The sequence below is a fragment of the Engystomops pustulosus genome, chromosome 4, assembly GCF_040894005.1.
Source record: "Engystomops pustulosus chromosome 4, aEngPut4.maternal, whole genome shotgun sequence".
NCBI lineage: Eukaryota > Metazoa > Chordata > Amphibia > Anura > Leptodactylidae > Engystomops > Engystomops pustulosus.
The window spans coordinates 77,736,821-77,757,337 of NC_092414.1; the positions used below are offsets into that span (position 1 = coordinate 77,736,821).

The window sequence follows — 20,517 nt, forward strand, 5'->3', positions numbered from 1 at the left end:
GCTCTTCTGCTTCTGTCGGGAAGCCATGTAGGTTAAAACACACAATTGAAATATAATGCAAATGCTTAGAGAAGGCAGAAAGACATATTTGCAATGCAGGTATGATGAGCTTCTGCAATCTGTCTATAGTGAAAATGAGGTTGCTGGTGTCAGGTTCCCTTTAACACCCCTTAAATTGGTTTGATATTACTATGTTATTACTGTATCTGGGAATTATATATTTGATGTCACAGTAAGATGTCCAATTATATTAACTAACAGAAAAATCCTCCAGGCCTCGAACAGTAATTACAGCAAAGTGTGTGCATTGCCTGAGACATTGTGTTATATTGAGAAATGAAATTTCTGGTTCATAGAAAGGTGTGAGTTCCAAGCTGTGCTATGTAATCTTACAGTGGGGGAGGTTAGAATTAAAAGGCAATGTCTTTGACTGACAAGATTGTACATAAAGGATAATGTCCAAACTGATCCGCACAGAAGTCACTCACCATGCTGCACCTGAGGGTGCTGTCATTTCTTACACACATTACCCAGAAATGAGGAAGCAGAGCAGTGGTAAAGAGGATCCTGCTGATGGACAGTGGCAGATCTGACTTCATAGAGCAAAGAACTTCCTCAAAGGCAAGATAAATGATATGTAATACAACCTAAGCACAAAAAAAATATCTAAAGTGCTGGGAAATCAGGTTAATTGTTATCTAATGATGTAGGAATCAGCGTATCCAGTGTTACTTACACAATATAAGTTCCAACATTTCTTGATTAAAATTATTCAGCTTGGATCTGTATTGCTAGAATTTATTATGTTTTACTATTATTTATTTTAGAATATATCAGTTATATGCACAAAAAGATTTGGCTCTCTTATTCCTCTTATTAAGAGGACCTCCAACAAGAATGAACGAATTTAAGAGTGAATAAAACACCTGAAATGAGCCAGGTTTACAAGTTAGAGTTGGATCTTGCCATAAAATGCATTAAATTTGGCACTATGTTGGCTCCTAAGATATGCACCAAATTTCATCTGCTTTCATAAAGCTGGTATATTTTCAGACTGCCTAAGATTATAAAAAATCTGGGCTATTCGAGTTATGGCAAATAAAATTGAAAAATGTCTATTACTTTCTCTAGTTCAGTAGTGCTCACGCTGTTCTTGGTAATGGTGTCCATGTACAGTTATTATGTATCAAAAATATATAACAATATAGAGCAGATAGCTAATTATCTTATGTATGAATTAGTGATAATAGTTGCACATTCCATTCATATACATTACATGTTATTTTCTTTCTTTCCAGTTATGCACAGAAATCCTTTTGGAATGGACATTTGCTGTCGGAAAGGGTCACGCAGTCCACTCCAGCAACTCTACAACCCAACACAGGTTAGTGATTTTAATATTTATTGTTTGTTATCTAAATCTTTTATCTTTAACCCATGTTATAAAGCATGTATGTGTTTATGACACATACCGTACACTGAAATTTATAGACTATGGGGCACATTTACTAAGCACTGTGCCTTCTGTATTTGCAAAACATTTGCTATTTACTGACCTGTGCTTTTTGCGGATACGCAAAACGGATGACATAAGGATCACAGACGGACTGTTTTTGTCTTCCTGAAGCTCAGAAACTAAAGATACTGAAGACCCACTGAACTTTTACTTGAAGTGCTCCTCCTAAGCATGTTTTTCTTGAAAAAATCTAAGGCTTGAAAAAGCAGACAATTTATGCGTATGCAGTTTGGGTGCACCATGGGTCTACTGCACCTTATTGAGTTTCAAAAGGGTTGTAAAAACTAGGTAAGGGAGGTTGCATTTGTTGTGTTTCTCTCTACCAGTTTTTTTCCATAGCAGGGCTGCATAACTTTGCTGGAATCAGGAGACAGTAAATTCATATGCATAAGATCAAAGAAGAAAAGACAACAACTGTTGAAATGTACACATCCAATATTTTATTAAGTTTTACACAATTCCAAAAGAAAATGAACAAGAAAACAACTCCCATAGTTATAAAACATACATAAAACACACATAGTAAAATCTAAGCACAATGCAACATCCAGTAGTGATATTGTTTGAGAGATCAACATTAAAATCATTCCACCAGTCCTATTTATCACCATCTTGATTTCCAGACTTACAGAATATTTATCTTGTCAGTGATAAAATAAATGTCTTGATGTGATCAAATATTTTATGTATTTCCACTAATGGAGAAGCACAATATCCAACTGAATATCTGAATATCAAAATGATATGATCATCGCGTATCTGAATAATAAATCCTCCATATAGCTCGAAAAGTAGATCTCATTGTGCCACACCATACACTTTCCAGACATTATAAACCTGCGAACCCTACCTGACTGTGGACATCATTGTCACAAAAATGACATATGACATATATTCCTTATGAATTTGTGAAAAAATAAAAATATGCCTTGAACTGACTCTGGCCTAGAAAAGTTTCTTCTAGGAGTGAAATTGGTACCATATGGAGGTGCAAGGAGCCTATATAGCCCTGCATTACTGAGCTATAAGAACTTTGTCTGGTGGTGTACCAGCTTTGACTATATATGTAATATCTGTGCTGGCATCATGATCTCTCAGGAGCAGTTCATCCTCAGCCGTACTCTACAGTCATTATGTTTCCCTATGACATTGCTAGTGTGAACCATGGTTTATGCTTGCTGGCTACCTTGATTGATTCCTTGAGCTATACTCTTGTTCTTCAGTAGTTAACGTGCAGTAATTGACAGTATTCCTCTCCAATCACCTTCCAGACCCTGGCAATGATTCTGTTACCAGCTCTTCGTGATCAGTACTCTTTGCCTGTTATAGACCCAGATTGTAGATAGGTCTTGGTATCCTGTTATTCCTTTACTCTATATTTTGGTATTTTGACCCTCTGCCTTTATTCACACTATCCTTCTGACTTGCGAGTTTGTATTACCATATATGCTCAAGTATAAGCCGAATCAAATATAAGCCAAGGGACCTAATTTGAAAACGAAAACTGGGAAAATATATTGACTCAAGTATTAACCAAGGGAGGGAAATGTCCAGTAGTCTCCCCTAATCAAAAAGATGTCCAACAGTCTCCCTTCATTAATAAAATGTTCACAGCAGCCTCTCCAATTAATAAGATGTCCCGCAGAGTGCCCCCATTAAAAAAAAGTGTGATATATAGTGCCCCCATAAATATAATGCCCAGCAGAGTTCCCCCTTTATTAAAATATCCAGCACAGTGCTGCCTTTAAAAAATTTATTTAGTACTCATCCTCAGACACTGACTCCCGGTGTCCTCTTCTCCCAGCAGCACCATCTTCGGCAGATGCACGTCTATGCGATCCTCCAGCACAGAAACTTTGACATCAGCAGGCCACAACACTGCCATGTCATAGTTTAGTTGCCGGGAGTTTGCATAGACGTGCATCTGCCGGCCTGGCCAGGTAACCGAAGAGGTGGAGAGGGGAGAAGAGGATGCCAGGAGTCAGGGTCGTGAGTACTAACTTTTTTTTTTATATAGTCGAGTTTAAGCCAAGTGGGGCTTTTTCAGCACAAAAATTGTGCTGAAAAACTTGTTTCATTCTCGAGTATATACGGTATGTTTGCCTTTTTAGTTGTGACCTGGCTCTGGATACTATTTTTCAGTGTTTTTATTGTCTTGTCTTCATCTCCCTGTTTTGCACTTTGGCACAGGAAGGAAATGTCCACTTTTCTCCCTTACTGCAGGCAATCATGCAGGGATAGCTCGGAAGTAGGTTTAGTCTTAGGTCCCACTGTCTATGTCACCTGTCCATATATACAGTATTTGTCTGTGTGTATGTATGTGTGTATATATATATATATATACATATATATATATATATATTTGCTGAATATATACTGTATGTTTTATTTTCGTTGACATCAACCTTTTTGTATCTGATTGGTTTCCAGACAAGCTTACGTCCTTACCAGCACGATACAGTAAGAGGCTGCATTAAAGATGATCCAGTGACCTAAATTGCCTACAGTATTATATGGAAAATCTCTTTCTTACAAGCTGTTTAATAAAATGTGATGTTTAAGTATTTCCTGAATAACAGCTATTTAGAGATTTATTTAGCCGTATGAATCGGAATCCACAGCTGCTAAAGAAAGATTTGTGTCAAGGACTTCACTATTCACTGTGCTGAGGGAGACACCGATTATGAGTGGCATTTTAGTTAAATGGATTAATCTAAGATAATTATACAGTTTTTTGTAAGCATTTCTAGAGAAAATAGCCGTGTCTGACAAATGATGAAAATGTGTTTTATTATTCTATGTTACATGAATGCATGCACGCTGCACAATAGGAAATTGCACAAGGAAGCAGTTGTAGAAAATAATTTTAATTTAAATGAGAAAGTACCTGAAAATGTGCTGTGATGACGTTGTTGGTTGCTTTTAGGGAAGATTCTTGTAGTAATATTTACTCCAAATACGTTTTTCCTTGGTGAAAAGCATTTTATCATCATATACTCAAAATTTTGGGACTGTTCTTATAAATGTGTTTGAGAGAAGAAAAGTACCATTACAGCTGTTGCCTAAGGACGGCTATGGGCTAAAATGCCCTTGTTATCCACCACAGATTCAATTACGATAGGCTTAATACTGAAATAAATTTGTAAAAGGGCAGCTTCATGTTTGCTGAGTTTGGTTCCAAACCCCATATTGATAAATGATGCATGGAGTTCCTGCTTCCCCAATATACAGGGGCACATTTACTTACCCATCCACTAGAGTTCACCAAAAGTGCACTGTCCGCTGATAATGCATTGCTTTGTGACTCACTAAGATTGTGCTCCCAATATTCTGCATGTGTCACTTCCCCCACTCGTGTCCAACAGAGTTCACCATATTTTTAATGGTGCATCTAAGTGCTTGGGCTTGCAACACAATTTGAAAGTTAAATCCCGCGCTCAGTCTGAATCCGTCACATCGTCCACCCCCCCCCCAATTTATGTTGCATGGAAGCCAGCACAGCCTGTTAAATACCTGTCTAAGCTGTGCAAATCCCGAAAAAGGTGCACAGTCCGAGGAAAGTGCTGTTCGTGACCCTTAGTAAATGAGCCCCACAGTATCAGTGCTGCTATTTAGTGGGGAAGCATGAACTCCAGGCATCATTTATCAATGTGGTATCTGGCGTCTCGTACCCAGGACTGTTTTCGGTGCGTGATGCGTTATACGTGGTTCAAGTACCAAAATCAGCGAATGTGACGTCGCCCTAAGATTAATTCAATTTAGTGGCACAGATGTATTGATCTGCCTACGCCAAAGTACTGGAGTAATCTGTCCTGAAATGCCACATTTATGGAGGGTCTTAGGCTATTTTTAGGCAATTTTTCCATTTGTCCGTAATCTTGTCCTTGGAAAAAATGTGTGCCAAAATATTTGATATTCTTGAGGCGCAAAATAGACCAACTATTAAGATGTGCAAAGTACGACTTGATAGTCTTACACTGACTGCACCAGATTAATCATCTACTATAAAACACAATGATCAATCTGGAACAGGAGAGAAGTGTCTAGTTCTACTCTGCACTTTTCGAAAGATTACACATTAATAATATATAGTTAATTTATAGTTAATTTGCTATAGGAATAGGTTCTAAGCCTATTGCCAAATATATTGTATATACTTAATTGTCATGTCATTATTATGGGTAACAGAGATCCAGTCATCTGTTCATTGTTCAATTTGCCTGGCAAAAGGATTTATTAGCCAAATAATAGAATGACTTTTATGGTCATTGTGTTTATTTCCAGCACTATTGGGCTCTCCGCTGTGATGGTTATCTCTATCATTACTTAATTAGCAGATGACAAACAGAAGTTTTCAGCTGAAATGTATACAAAGACATTGCTTTGAGTTTCAGCCTCCTAGAATTTGATCCACAGCAGGTGAAATGGTTCTTCAGGTTGAATTCCACAAAACTAATCAGACAAAGGAAAATCTTTGGTATTCTACACCTGCCTGATAACATCTAAGAAACTGTTATGCTATCGGTCTACTTTTCCACCAGAGCCACATCGATAATAGAGCTCCTCCATTATGGCAGAGTCCTGTATAGGTGATAGCTCTTCATTCATTGCCTTTGGACATATAAAGATTGGCAGTATATCAAAAATGCTTTTAAAACTAGTAATCTGGGCACCTATAGTATGAACATTATAAAGTAAAACTATTTTAATTTGGATTAGTGCTTATCTGTTTAGATTGTAATCTATTTTATAAGGTGGAGAGGAAAAAAATGACAATATCTTCCATACATTTGTAAAAATAGAACATGCCATAAATACATTGTGGAAAAAATCTGCAGCAGAATTGGCTTTCAGTAATGGATTTATGATCCACAGAATGTGATTTATTTGCTGCGAATCTTGGTGCAGAATTCATCATTTGTAACACAAAGTTTAGCTCTTCCCTGCCACAGCACAATTGCGGAATTGTCTGGTTTCTGAATCTTGCAGAACCACTGCAGAATTTCTGCTGGGGCAAATTTCACAGCCATTCCACTACGTGCATGTTAACCTTAAAAGAACATACCGTAATAAAACATTAATTATGTGCATCCAATAGAAAGAGACTGACTCCTGGGATACGGCCACCTCTGCTGGAGCAATTACACAAAGAAACATAACGTTTTTTGTATATGAAATGTCTGGGACATTGGTCCTGTGGAAAATCCTGTGCAGAATCCAGGAGGTCCGTCAGGACTCAATAGTGCATGTCTGGCCATGGCTACCAAAATGTGAGGTGGTCGTATCCAAAGAAGCCATCTCGTTTCTAAGGGACAACATGACTACATTTATGAGAAATTATCTTCACACAGGAACATTTTTTTTAATGACATCCAATTGATGAAATGTTTACATATTGCAAATAAATGAAATGAAATTTAATTGCCCAGATGGGAATACCACTTTGAGGGTAGTTATTTAATCATCTCATCTTCCGTGGCATTAAACTGATATAACATAGGGAATGCCAGGTGCTGTCTCGCGTGTCCTGTTTGATGAGATGATTGCTGTAAGACAACTGGCGATTAATCTTCTATGAAGGGAGTACAGATTAAAAAATTAAATTTACCACCAAGTGAGCAGACATTTAACTGCTTTGCCATATTTTGTGATTAATCATTAAAAATATTGGGGGGAATTCATTAAGACTGGCGTTTAGAAGGTCACTCTTAAAATTTCCCCCACCAATGGTCTTGAAGCTTTATCAAGTGGGTAAATAACTCTTGACTATTTAATACTAAACAGTTAAGGTGGAAACTATAAGACGGAAAGATGGACCCACAGCTAATGTTAAAAGAGCAGATTTGATAATTTGGCAGCCTGAAATCAGATTCTTACGCTAAATACAACCGTATCTTTGGGCCGTGAGCTGGTGGCGCAAACAGTAGGTAGCCAGCGTACAGCCCCCCTAGACCTCTTTTGTGCATGGGCACGGTGCACACCATGTCTCCCCGCACCGTGACCAAAGTAGGGGTGGTCACGCCACAAATTACTGCAGCTCCTTTCCTATAGAGATGGAAGATCTCCTTCTGGCCGAAATTGGCTATAAACAGTGCACATAGTCTTAGGTATGAAAAAGAGAGGATCTAAAAAGTATCATAATTTGTGATTTAAATCAGAGGAATGGGAATATTTTGAAGTATGCTTTGCCCAGGATGCCATGGGGGGGGGGGGGGGCGCAGTAGGGATTTAATAACATGTTTACTAATGAATGTATACACACTAACACTGCAGATTGTTGGGAAAAGGTCCTTCATGATTGCAGTACACATTCTGAAATGCAATGCTGTAATTGAACATAATGTCAATCTGAGCTTGCATTGTCAAAAATAAAATAATTAATCTTCTGCAAAAGCAAGTGCAGTGTTAGTGGTGGGGATTATTAGATCCCAACATAGATCACTGCTTGTACCTAAGAGCTCATTTGGTTATCTGTATTTGATCAATATTTTTCATCTTTTTTTAATCTTTTTTTGTAAGATACAACTTAAAACTACAATAAGAAATGTAGAATTTTCACTTTAATTATTGTACAGGTCCAGCGGCAACTATGAACATAATAATATACACTCTCTACAAAGAATCATATCACCTGGTATCATATTCCTCTGTTACTACATACTTTTACCTTATATCAGAGTGATATTGGCGATGTTTCTTTCTTAGCCCAGTTGTCCACAAGCGAGTCTGGTTAAGGAAAAATGCTCCGTTTGATGGGGGGTTTTACCGGACTGAATTTGGCATGTCAGATCTGTCCAGTGATACAATGTTCGGTCTGGAAAATCCCTCCAGTGCACATGGTAACTTTCTTATACTGATCTGGCTTGTGGGAAACTGGCCTTAGATTATATTTACAGGGAGGTTGTCTCTCTCCTTGTATTTTGGTCTGGTTTCAGCTGTGGATTACTCCGTCTCTTCTTTCTGATTGAGAGAGGTTGGATAGTAATTGCACCCCTGAACCTAATAACTGGGAGTTACCTACTCACTTATGTTTTTTATATTTGTAAACTTTTTATAACATTTTAAAAATAATTGATAAAATTCTGATGTTTGAAAGAGCCCTACAAACCGAGGCTCAGATTTTAGCGATAATCCTGTAGGTGGGATATCTACAGATATGAGGCACTTTATTTCCCCTTCAGAAATGAATTTCTGTGAGATGGCTGCCAGGTCTCCCAGATGCTAGTGTTACAATACTTTCTTTAAGTTAAACTATAATACTGTTCTCTAACACATTCAGGCAATATATAACAATTAGAAATTTTAGGTTATATCATTACACTTTGCCTTTTATGGAATTTCATCAAACGAAAGGTTTCATTCTCATCAGGCTTCATTTAATCTGTTCTTTCAATAAATCCTTTGTAAAAAGATTCCACATTACAGCGTATCCTTTACCCGAAATGTTGCAATCAGATCAGAGGAATTTCATGGTTACCAGTTCTGTTCTGTATATGAAAGTTGTAATACGGTATTGCAGTGTGTCTGTGATTTTGCGCATAGATTATTTTCTGGCTCAACATTTCCTATTGATTAACAATGTGGAGATTCATTTGTTTACATTATTGGTGAATGTAGCCCATCCAATATCTTTTTAGTGTACATTATATTGTGGAGGGGCCTACGTGTCACAATATTTCATATATCATTTTTACACTGTGCAGATGAATCAATATATCTCACCCGTTTTCTGGATTCATTCTATTTAGAATAAGCAGTTTGACACATACATTATGGAAGCCCAGGAAGTGGATGTACAATGTATTATTTATAATTATTTTTATATGGACTAAAAAGGAAAACTCATAAATGTGTCGCTAGAACATTTGTAACCTACAGTATGTCTGTCGCTACTTTCCTTTCCTTTCAGTGTTGGTATTTCATTCATTTGCGGTAATGGTAGATTCACAATTTGTGTGATTGATGTGGCATGTGTTGTAGTGTACATTTTGTAGAATGCTTTGAGACATGAAACCTTGTCATCTACTGCAGCCTTCTATGCCAAGCCTCTAATTAAACTATCTTACTTGCAGAGCTTCCAGACATGTAGAAATTATGTCTTATATATATGGAAACAGACCTTAAACAAATGTGTAATAGTAAATAAAAATAGCCAATGCCACGTGGGTCTTTATTTGCCATATTGCTCTCATATAAAACATGTGCAAACTCTTTTGAAATGTTGGAAAGAGTTATCTGTTGACTACATCTACTTGTGTGAGTCTCAGATATCAGATTATAATATTGTGATATTATGCTTGTAGCTGGACAAGGCTATGACAGGCAATGGATGAAGGACAAGCTAGCTACATTTCTTAATACTTACTTCCATGAAAAGATCCAACATATATGCTTCATTGAGATTAGTGGTGAGCAGACCCAAATTTTAAGTCCGGGTCCGTCCTGCATGACCCACTGTGCAGCCAATCCGGCAAATTGACGCCCCTAATCAGTGCCATATTTGGTCGTATATAAATTTTTGTAACTGTATGTTCACGTATGTTACCATATCAGTTTCATATCCATAATAAAAACACTGGGTGGGTTGGCAAATGAACTTACAAGCTTGCTCGCCTAAAATCCCTGGATGCTACACGTATATAAAGTGCACAACCATATGCAACCATATGTAAACAATCCCATAGACTTGGGGAGTACGGAATGAAAAAACAGGATACCTTTCGAACAAGTTGGAAAACTGGCCAAAATGGTGTAAAAGTCTCAATAATTGTGGCACTTAGCATTACGGGTGCAAATTCCTCCAGAATTCTAGCATAGACAGATTGATAATCTCTCGTAGTGTGTGAACCCAGTCAGACAGGTTTGTATAAATGCATATTCCCAATGGGAATGCTAATCATTGACGAAGTGCTCAATAATGTAATAATGTAATTCAGTTTTCAGTGTTCAATACATGTGGAAAGAACAAACACTTTTATGCAATTGAGTCCACATGCACAATGCATTTTGGACACGTTTTCATTATGTTCCAAGATGCACCGAAAACTCATCCAGGATGCATCGTGTGAATGCGGTCTGAGGCTATAAATTAATCTACTCGCCTCAACCTAGTATCATCATACTATTTGATTGTATATGATTATTATAGTTTCCATTTTAGAAATCTTTATCCAGCTGTGATACAAGTTATAAGGGGCTTTCATAATGTCCAAAGCAGCCGCATTAAGCACATTATTAGCCAATCAGTTTTACAATGCACTTTTTAACAGAATTGTAGATGCATCAGGAAGAAATGTTCAAAATAACAATTGTTTATTTGGGTTCAATGTCAATTATGTTAATTTACAAGCTTATTTATAAAGCACACGTTTATTCCATGCTTTTCCCCATTTATCGTATGTACTCGTGCCAAGTTTTTCAGCATAAAAAAATGTGCTGAAAAACCTCACCTCGGCTTAAACATGAGTCAATTTTAACAAAAACCTCACATACTCACCCTCCGATGCTTGATGCTCAGTGCGGCTCCTCTTCTGTCTTCTCTCTGCTGTATTAGCCTGCAGAGACACGAACATGCGATCTCCCGGCTGGCACACGCTGATGACGTCACAGTGTGCATTGGCCAGCAGATCCCGTGGGTGCGCTCTGCCGGCTGTCACAGCAAAGAGAAGAGAGAAGAAGAACCGCGGGGACCGGAGCATCGGGGAGCTGCGTTGGGACCGCCCGAAGTTGAGTATGTAAGTTTGTTTTTTTTATGAGCTGGGCAAAATGCAGGCTGGCTGGCTGTATACTACATGGGGCTGGCTGTATACTACATGGGGCTGGCTGGCTGTATACTACATGGGGCTGGCTGGTTGTATACTACTGGGGGCTGGCTGGCTGTATACTACATGGGGCTGGCTGTATACTACATGGGGCTGGCTGGCTGTATACTACATGGGGCTGGCTGGTTGTATACTACTGGGGGCTGGCTGGCTTTATACTACATGGGTCTGGCTAGCTGTATACTACTGGGGGCTGGCTGTATACTACTGGGGACTGGCTGGCTGTATACTACATGGGGCTGGCTTGCTGTATACTAAATGGGGGCTGGCTGGCTATATACTACTGGGGGCTAGCTGGCTATATACTACTGGGGGCTGGCTGGCTATATACTACTGGGGGCTTTCTGGCTATATACTGGGGTGGCTATGACCAATGCATTTCCAACAATTGGCATATACTCGAGTCAATAGGTTTTTCCAGTTTTTATTGGTAAAATAGGGAGTCTCAGCTTATACATGGGTCGGCTTATACTCGAGTATATACCGTATGGCTGCAGTGTGTTTCAAGTCACAAGAAACAAACAATAGAATACAGACATAATTTTCATTTCAATTATTTTCATCCACACAGAATAGTCAAATCTCTTGTTAGATTTTTATTTTGACCTTCCATTGACAGCTATGAAATAACCCGCTGATCTCCTGTGGGAAGTCCTCTGTGTGATAAGCAGCGGTATCAGGCAGACACACACATGGGACATTGACTGCGTAGATCCTGGCATCTGATTCATGTATCTAACTCAATGAATCAATTTCCAGGGGGCACTTGGTTATTACCCAGGTGAGAAGAAGCTCCAAAAATCTCATTTAGAAATCAGCAAGTGCAAATTTGTAGACAGGTGGAACAAATTAGTATAATTAGACATCATTTCTGTATCTGGTATTCAGATTTACATTAGCATCTGCTCACAAGTTTTGGTTTATTACATTAATAGACACAGAAATCTCATTAACCCGCTTCCATTATATTATAGCAGCTGTATTTCTGGCTGAGGTGAAATTTTCCAACAGTCCTAAGGCAAAGCTCACTTTTTAGGAATGAAGCATCTACCATCTGGATGTCCCACTGTGCAGCCAGATGCAGTCTAACCTTCACATGCATATCACCAGTGAATGGCTGATGCTTGGTGCATGATCTGGATTTCATTTAAAGGTTTTCATTTCACAATTACTATGATATGGAGCAAAATGACTGCTAGGATATCTATCCATCGAATGCAAGATGATAGCCCTATATATGTCAGGATCCGTTTATGTAATTGGGAGCTAAGGGCTGCCAAAAAATATCTGGACCAGTCAGATATCATATGAGTATTGCACACCTCCCAACTGTCTCCCAATAAATGAAAGAGCTTTATACTTTTTTTTTACAGAGGACTTTTTACCGTATGTATGCAGGGGGCAAATATTGTGTTTAACTTCTAGCTAGCAAATGTTTATCTAATTGTATACCACCTGTTCATAGGGTTACTTTTTTCCAACAAATCTGAGCACACAGTGATGCATTTTAAGACAGACCCCTCTTGTGGTATATAATACAAAGGAATCGCTTAGCTTAGTTAAAGGGGTATTCTCGTCTGGGCATTAATATTCAGTTTGATTAATCTGCCATTAATAAACATTTCATTAATTAGATGTTATTAAAAAAAATGTTCCTGTGTGAAGATAATTTCTCACACATACGTAGTTATGTGGTCCCTTAGAAACGAGATAGCTTCCTCGGATACGGCCACCTCTGCTGGATGGATTGCACAAATAAACAAGAAGTTTTTGTATATGAAATATCTGGGAATTACTACATGTCCCACAGCCGTCCTGTAGTAATGATTGCTGAAGCCAGGAGGTCAGACAGGGCTCAATAGCGCATGTCTGCCCACTGCTGCCAAAATGTGACGTGGTCGTAACCGAGGAAGCCATCTCGTTTCTAAGGGACAACATGGCTACATTTATGAGAAATGATCTTCACACAGGAACATTTTTTTTAATAACATTCAATTGAAGAAATGTTTATATATGGAAGATTCATGAAACTGAATGTGCATGCCCAGACGAGAATACCCCTTTAATCTCAGCCAGTACTGAATATATATACAAATGTCTTGAGCTTCTACTGGCTATACAATAAATGATGAGAAGACTACCACCCACACTTGTCTAAATATAAGGAAAAATTGTAATGTGATTTGTATGTAAATCCTACAATATCAGGATAGGATGTAAGACTTTCAGATGCTCTAATGCAGACACTTAAAGAGAATTGTAAAATCTGTCAGGAGCAGCCTTTCATTCACTAGTATCTTATTTATAGCTTTTAGATGTTCCCTATTGTTTGCAACTATTTCATGAACTAAAGAATCAATTTCATGTATTTAAGAATCAATTAGGTAAATGGCTTCAGGCAATGCAGAATTGTCACTTAAACATGAGGTGAAGAGAATCATTGCTGTAAGGCAGGGGTAGGGAACCTATGGCTCGGGAGCCAGATATGGCTCTTTTGTTGGCTGCATCTGGCTCTCAGGCAGATCTTTACTAAATATTGATGGGTGATGTGTGTCTCTTAGACTTATTACTGGACACGCAGCGATGTTAACGCTGCCTACATCCTTTGTACGGCCCAGGTGCCATCGCCGCTATCGTCTAAGCCTGGGTCAAAGATAAGAGCGTGGGAGCAATGGGGAGCTGGCTGCAGGGAGCGCTGGGAAGTGAATATTCATTTTTTATTACCTATCTACTGGGGGTATATCCTGGGGCTATCTATCTACTGGGAGGCATGTGCTGTGGCTACCTATTTACTTCGGGGCATGTGCTGTGGAGCTACCTATTTACTGGAGGTATGTGCTGGGGCTACCTATCTACTTGGAGGCAAGTGCTGGGACTACCTATCTACTGCGAGGCATGTGGTGGGTGTCAGGATTTGGAGTAGTGAACCCCCTGGACCCCCATGGACGATGATGTAAGCAGACACCTTGGACCGGAATCTAAGTGGCACCTGGTCTTCACCAGAGCCCGCCGCAAAGTAGGATGGTCTTGCTGCAGTAAGGTACCTCCTGGTCGTTCCACAGGCACGACTTGTCTGCGGTGGCAGCCAAGGTTGAGGTACAGGATCACTAGAAAGTCTTGTGTTCAGGAACAGGCAGTCAACACAGGTTGCACTGATGCGAGAAAGGGGACGGAGCAAGAGGTCAGGGCTGGCAGATCAAGAACAGGCCCGGGGTCAACAGAAGCTTCCTCATATCCATGAAGAACTAAGATCCAGCGGGGAACCAAGAAAGTGGGTAGCGCCAATCAGCAGCGCGCTGGCCAGTTAAATCTGCGCACGCGCAGCCAGGACGCATGGAGCAGTCACATGGAGACGTGAGTGAGCTCTGAAAGGGGCGTCGCCACAGAGAGGGGCACGGGTGTGCCTGCGATCTGAGACGTAGATCGCAGGGGCACCCATGACACTGAGACTACCTATCTCCTCGGGGGCATGTGCATATTGTACGGCTCTTCCGGAATAACATTTTAAAATATGTGGCGTTCATGGCTCTCTCAGCCAAAAAGGTTCCTGACCCCTGCTGTAAGGGGATAGCGAGTACAGTCTTCCCTTGTGGCAACGATCTATTCTTAACAGAAAAGAAATCATTTGACATCATTTTGTCTGTTTGTTTTTACATTGGAAATTGTCATGGTGCTATTTTTTGAATTGTAGATTTCATGTTTTCTATTGTGCCTAAAAGCGAATGGAGAAATTTATGATGTGGCAGATATCCTTAGGTCTATTGTACTCCAGGATTGCGGGATAATATAGGCCATGCTTGGCTGACTCCGTATGTATCTCCTCATAATGTACATTTGACCGACTGCAATGGATAATTGTTGTGTGTTGTTGTAAAAGTTTATCAAAATCAATAAAAATAAATTTGATTTAAAAAAAAAAAGCGAATGGAACATTATACAATGCCAACTTCAGCGAATTACTACAAGGCTACATTCTCATAGGATCATATGGTCTTCTGTTGTTCTGTCCAGTGGGCTCCATTATTTTATCAGACAACCAAATCCTGAATCCATGACAGAGGTACCTAACAAAGCCTTTGGCTTTAGCATAGCATATCATATCATGGTAACCATGCGACCCCTTCCCCCGCAGGGTCAGGGTCTTAAAACAATAAAAAATAAAAAAATTACCACAGAAAACAGATGGATAAATTTCAGCTTAATGGCTGATTTTCCCTATTTTGTGATGTTATCGCTGCGCAAGTGCATTGAAAGAAATAAGGTTAATTCCTTTTTTCTGTTGTGCGCACACATCAGTTTACGTGAGAATAGTTTTTGTAGAAAAACTAATACTGCTGATAAAGGTAAGTTCACCTTTATTAATCTATTAACCAGGGGGATAATTAGTTGCATAGCGGCAGCTCCAAAATGCTATTTTTGTAAGAACCCCTAAACACACCATTACAGAGCGATACAGTTTCTTTGTATTTTATATCCTGCTGAGTAAAATGGCCCTTACTTAAATAAGCAATTTGCTATTACTTCAGCAGGACTGCCAAGACTATGTTAATGTAATTTAGACTTGGCAAAAGCTTCAAACATTTGCTGTAGGTCAGCCGAGGAAGTCTGATGGCGACTGTTGTGATGACAAGTGATACGTTTCAAATCACATAGTTTATCAATGTTATATTATAGCTCATAATATTCTTCATGTTGCACTCACAATTTATATGAAAATCCCATGTGGATGGAATGGTCCTCTCTGATATATCCAGCTTGTGTAGCAGCAAGTTGTGCTCCAGAGCTGCTTTACAAGACCGCCGCTGTGCTCACATTAAAGGCACAGGCTGACACATAGCCTATGACGTTTATGAGAGGGGGGGCTGTTCTCAACTAATCTGACGCACACATCAGAGGCTGTGCATCTGACGTGAGTGGGGTTTGAAACTCATCTGATATGTGTACCATGCTTCTCAGTTAAATGTGTACCCAATGCCGACCATTTGTATTGCATTTGTGCTATGTGTTTGCTGTGTATGTTTGTGGTGTGCATCTGATATGTATGATATATATTATGATTGTGGCATGTATATAATGTTTGTGGTGTGCGACTTATGTGGATGACAAATGTGGTGTGCCTGCATTGTGGTGTCCGTACCATATGTATAATGTTTGTAGTATGCATCTAATAATAATAATAATAATTCCTTATATATTGCACACAGATTACACAGCGCTACACAGTGCTTGCCAAATCGGTAAATGTGTATCATGTTTGTAGTTTGATTCTGTTTATGCTTGATTGTATGACATCTATGCCACATACAAATCATGTATGACATGTCATCAGGGGCCCTTACGTGCTTTTTGCACAAAGCCCATCTTAAGCCGCGTTCACACTATGCATTTTAATTGCCTTTTGAAATGCAATTCAAACCAAACACTGTGGTTCTTGGCCCAACCGCAATCAAATATTGGCACCACGTGTTTTGCATGTAAATCATACAAAATATATGGTGGGGGCATTCATTACTTTGGCGCTAATTGTTCTTTTCTGGCGCCTGATTTAAGTAATTATTTGCACTATGATGTTTTATTGTGGTCAAGGCCTAATGCATTTGGTGCACCAAAAAGGGCAAATGAGCATCAGAAATGTGAAACCACATTCATGAAGCGGTTTGAAGTTGGTAGACTTTCTTTTTGTTGATTTAATATATAATATAATATATATATGTGCCAAAAAAGAGTCAGGAAACTAGAAGTGCAGAAAAAGTGTCGGGATTAAAGAGCTGTGCCCAAGTTGAGCAACAAAAAATTAAAAAGGCGTGCATGTCAGAAAAGATTGTGGCGGCAACACAACATAAATATGGCTCAGATGTGACCATGGGTGACAGAAAAGTGTTGCTAATCCAACAATGAAGCCCCCCCCCCCCATGGTGCTTGTTCCTGATCACATGTGTTTCAGTAGAAACATATATGTCATCGGGTCAAGATTAATGGTAGCACATGTATATGTGTTTATCCTTATGGACCAGTGGTTTATTGTCCCAAATCCCCCTTTAGCAAGTCCCCCGTTAAAAAAACACATTTATACATGCCTAGTGATGTGTCCAGTGAGAAACTTCGGTCCCTTCTCTTGTGCTTCCCACACTTGCAGCCGGGGCTGTATTACGCCAGCCTTACTGCTTGACTTCGAAGACCCGGAGAGCTCCAGAGCCAGGTAAGTATCAATGTTTTTTATTTCAATAGCAGGCACCTTGAGATTTTTGTTTTCCATAAGGACCTGTGGGTGGTTTAGTGTCCCAAATTGCCCTGACAAGTCCTCTTTAAGTCAGAGACCGCCTGTATATATGTCCTTGTATAATATTTTTGATTTATTTTTCCATTTATAACATTTTGTAGTTTGCTCGTTCAAACATTAGATTTCTACCAACAGACCAGCATTTAACATAAAGGTCACATATTCTGCGCTAACATCTGTTATTTGGGTTGGGCCACAACTTGCAATTTGCCATATTTAGCAAATTAGCCCACAGAATTTGAGAACTAGAAGAAGAGGAGGAGGGACAAGGCTTGCATTTTCAGTAGCCTTTTTGTGTTCTTATTCAGGAAAGCTGTAGCAGTGTTTTCCTTGTGAGCTGCACACTCCTAGTTCATTTGGAATCATTTATTCAGGTTAGAAGAAAAACATTCAACTTGCCCAAGAGACCTTAAGTAAGCAGAATGTCCAAGATAAACTAGTCACTGAGCTATAACAATGAGCAGCATTATGTAATCCCTCATTTTTCCGTCCTGAGTGAAAGCTAGACAGGGGGCTTCTTCAATACTTAGAGGACAAGTCCACTCTTGAGTTACACAGAGCCCACATTTGTGTGATGTTTTATACAACAAATAAAATACATTACTATTAGGTGGTGATTTGGGGCTTATGAATCCACGACCTGAGCTCTATTATTTTGACATTGTATATAACTGTTACTTAAGCAGTATACAATGATATTTTTGGGGCATCCCAGCAGTCAGACCCCACTAATCAGCTAGTTACCCTTGAATTTAAGCATAGTGGTAGAAACAAGTTCGGATGAAACCCAAGTTGGGTACTGTATGAGATCTATAATCTGGTCTATGTAGACATTGAATTTTTAATATTGTATGACCTTTTTATTACCAATGTTTAACATTCACATTGAATGGAACTGCTCATTGGACTCAGAAGCCCAGAAAGAGCAGAGGATCTCAATATGTTACCTTTAAAAAAACATTTGATCTTAAAAATTGCTCCACGTTTATGGAAACACATGGAAACCATGAGGAGAGAACATGGTAGGGCACAGTAGCTTGGGCTACTAGCTTATAATAAAAGATATACAATCAGCTGCCATTCTAAATATTCACATATTGCCGTCCAATAAATGTGTGGATCTTTATAACACTACATTGCAATGGTATGTTGACCTAGACTTCGCCTCACCCATTCTGTCACTCCTGGAAAGCATTTGCTTGAGGGATACTCCCTGTGACTTCACTTGACTACTGCATCCGCTTGGCTGCTTCCCATTTAATTTCTCCTGACTTTTATATTAACATTATCTGATGGGTTAAGTCATTCCACTCTCAGATCAACCTTGTGTATTATTGTGACTCCGGGCAAGGTCAGACTATGCCAGCCCTATCCACCCTTATTAAAAGAATTTAGGAAACTGTTCATAATAATTAGCTACAAGAATTTTTTTTAGTACAATAAAAAATACATATAAACCCGGAAACCTGTCTTTGACATTAAAGGGGTTGTTCACTTTAAGCTCATTCCAGCTAATAATTGATTTATTGTTTGTGTAATGAAAAGGTATACACATATTCAATATACTTTCTCTATAAATTCTTAACAAGTTTGCTAGATCTCTTCTTGCTGTCATGTAACAGGAAACTTAATTCTTTACTTCCTGTAGATAAACACTGGTTGATGGTCATGTGATGTCACACAGGTGCAAGGTTCGTTAAATCGTTAAATCAGAGAGAGTAATAAGAGATACTAACAAGCTAGCCACCTGTGTGACATCACATGGACCAGTGTTTATGTGCAGGAAGTAAAGAATGAAGTTTTCTGTTACATTACATTTTTATAACTTTTCATTACACAAACCATATCAATTATTTGCTGGAATATGCTTAAAGTGGACAATTCCTTTAACTCGACGTCGCATTGGGAAAGTGGTCTTCTGATGTAATTTGTGCCACAGCTGCTTTTTCAGTGACTGTGAGTCAATCCAGCCAATTTTTCCTGCTTCCAACTCATCAGATTTAAGAAGTTACTGTTCCCTTGCTGCTGGATATATCCCACCCTGACAGGTTCCATGTGAAGGGATAACCATAGTTCCGATGGCACCTTTCAGTGGCTGATCAGTAATATATACATAATACATACCTTCTCTTTGGACAGATATGGGAATTTCTTGACAAGCTGAAGTCTAAGAATAACTCTGGTATGTAGTATGGGAAAGTGCTGTGAATAATATTTGTTATGATAATACCTAGTAATTGAGCTTGTTAAAGCGCTCAATAGCCCATTATATTTCAGCAACTTACTTGAGATCTTATATGTAATCTTGCATTTACACATTCCATATGTGGAAACTTTAAATTAATAGGCAAAGTGTGTCTGTTCTGGTTTAAGGAGAGCCTGGAGCAATATAAAGACAGTCTTTATCCCCCCCCCCCCCCTCCTTCAGCTTCAGGAGCAGGGATTGGGAAGGCAGCACAGAAACAGAGGTAATTTGTTAACTTGCTTCTTCTGGTATATTTCCATGGTGACAGAACCTGGATACAGACAACAGATATGTATGAACTGTACAGCTACAGCGCTTACAGCAGATTATATGAAATAGCAATCCGGTGTGGAAGGACCTTGGAAATCAGACCTAAAAGACAGGATTTACTTTTGTCCATTTAAATTTCTAATAATAATAATAATTCTTTATTTATATAGCGCCTACAGATTACGCAGCGCTGCACAAAGCATAGCAAATTGGTCCTTACTTGAAGCGGTCAATGTAAAGGATCACAATTATAGTTATTAAGTTTGCACATCATTTTTAGAGAGCTGAATTCTTCCCATCTGTAAGTTTTACCACCGTGAATTTGAAATGCAATTCAAATGCACAATCCAAGCCTAGTAATCATTTTCTTTTTTGTCTATGGGGC

At 39.0% G+C, this 20,517-nt stretch overlaps 1 protein-coding gene across 3 annotated transcripts in view; it reads left to right on the forward strand.

The window, feature by feature from the left end:
• The window catches only part of CHST11 (carbohydrate sulfotransferase 11), a 115,662-nt gene that overhangs the window by 64,713 nt on the left and 30,432 nt on the right, over nucleotides 1-20,517 (forward strand). For all 3 annotated transcript variants that reach the window (XM_072146442.1, XM_072146439.1, XM_072146438.1), the window contains exon 2: nucleotides 1,299-1,384. In XM_072146442.1, coding sequence (XP_072002543.1) covers nucleotides 1,299-1,384 — 86 coding nt within the window. The remainder of the gene's footprint in view (nucleotides 1-1,298; nucleotides 1,385-20,517) is intronic.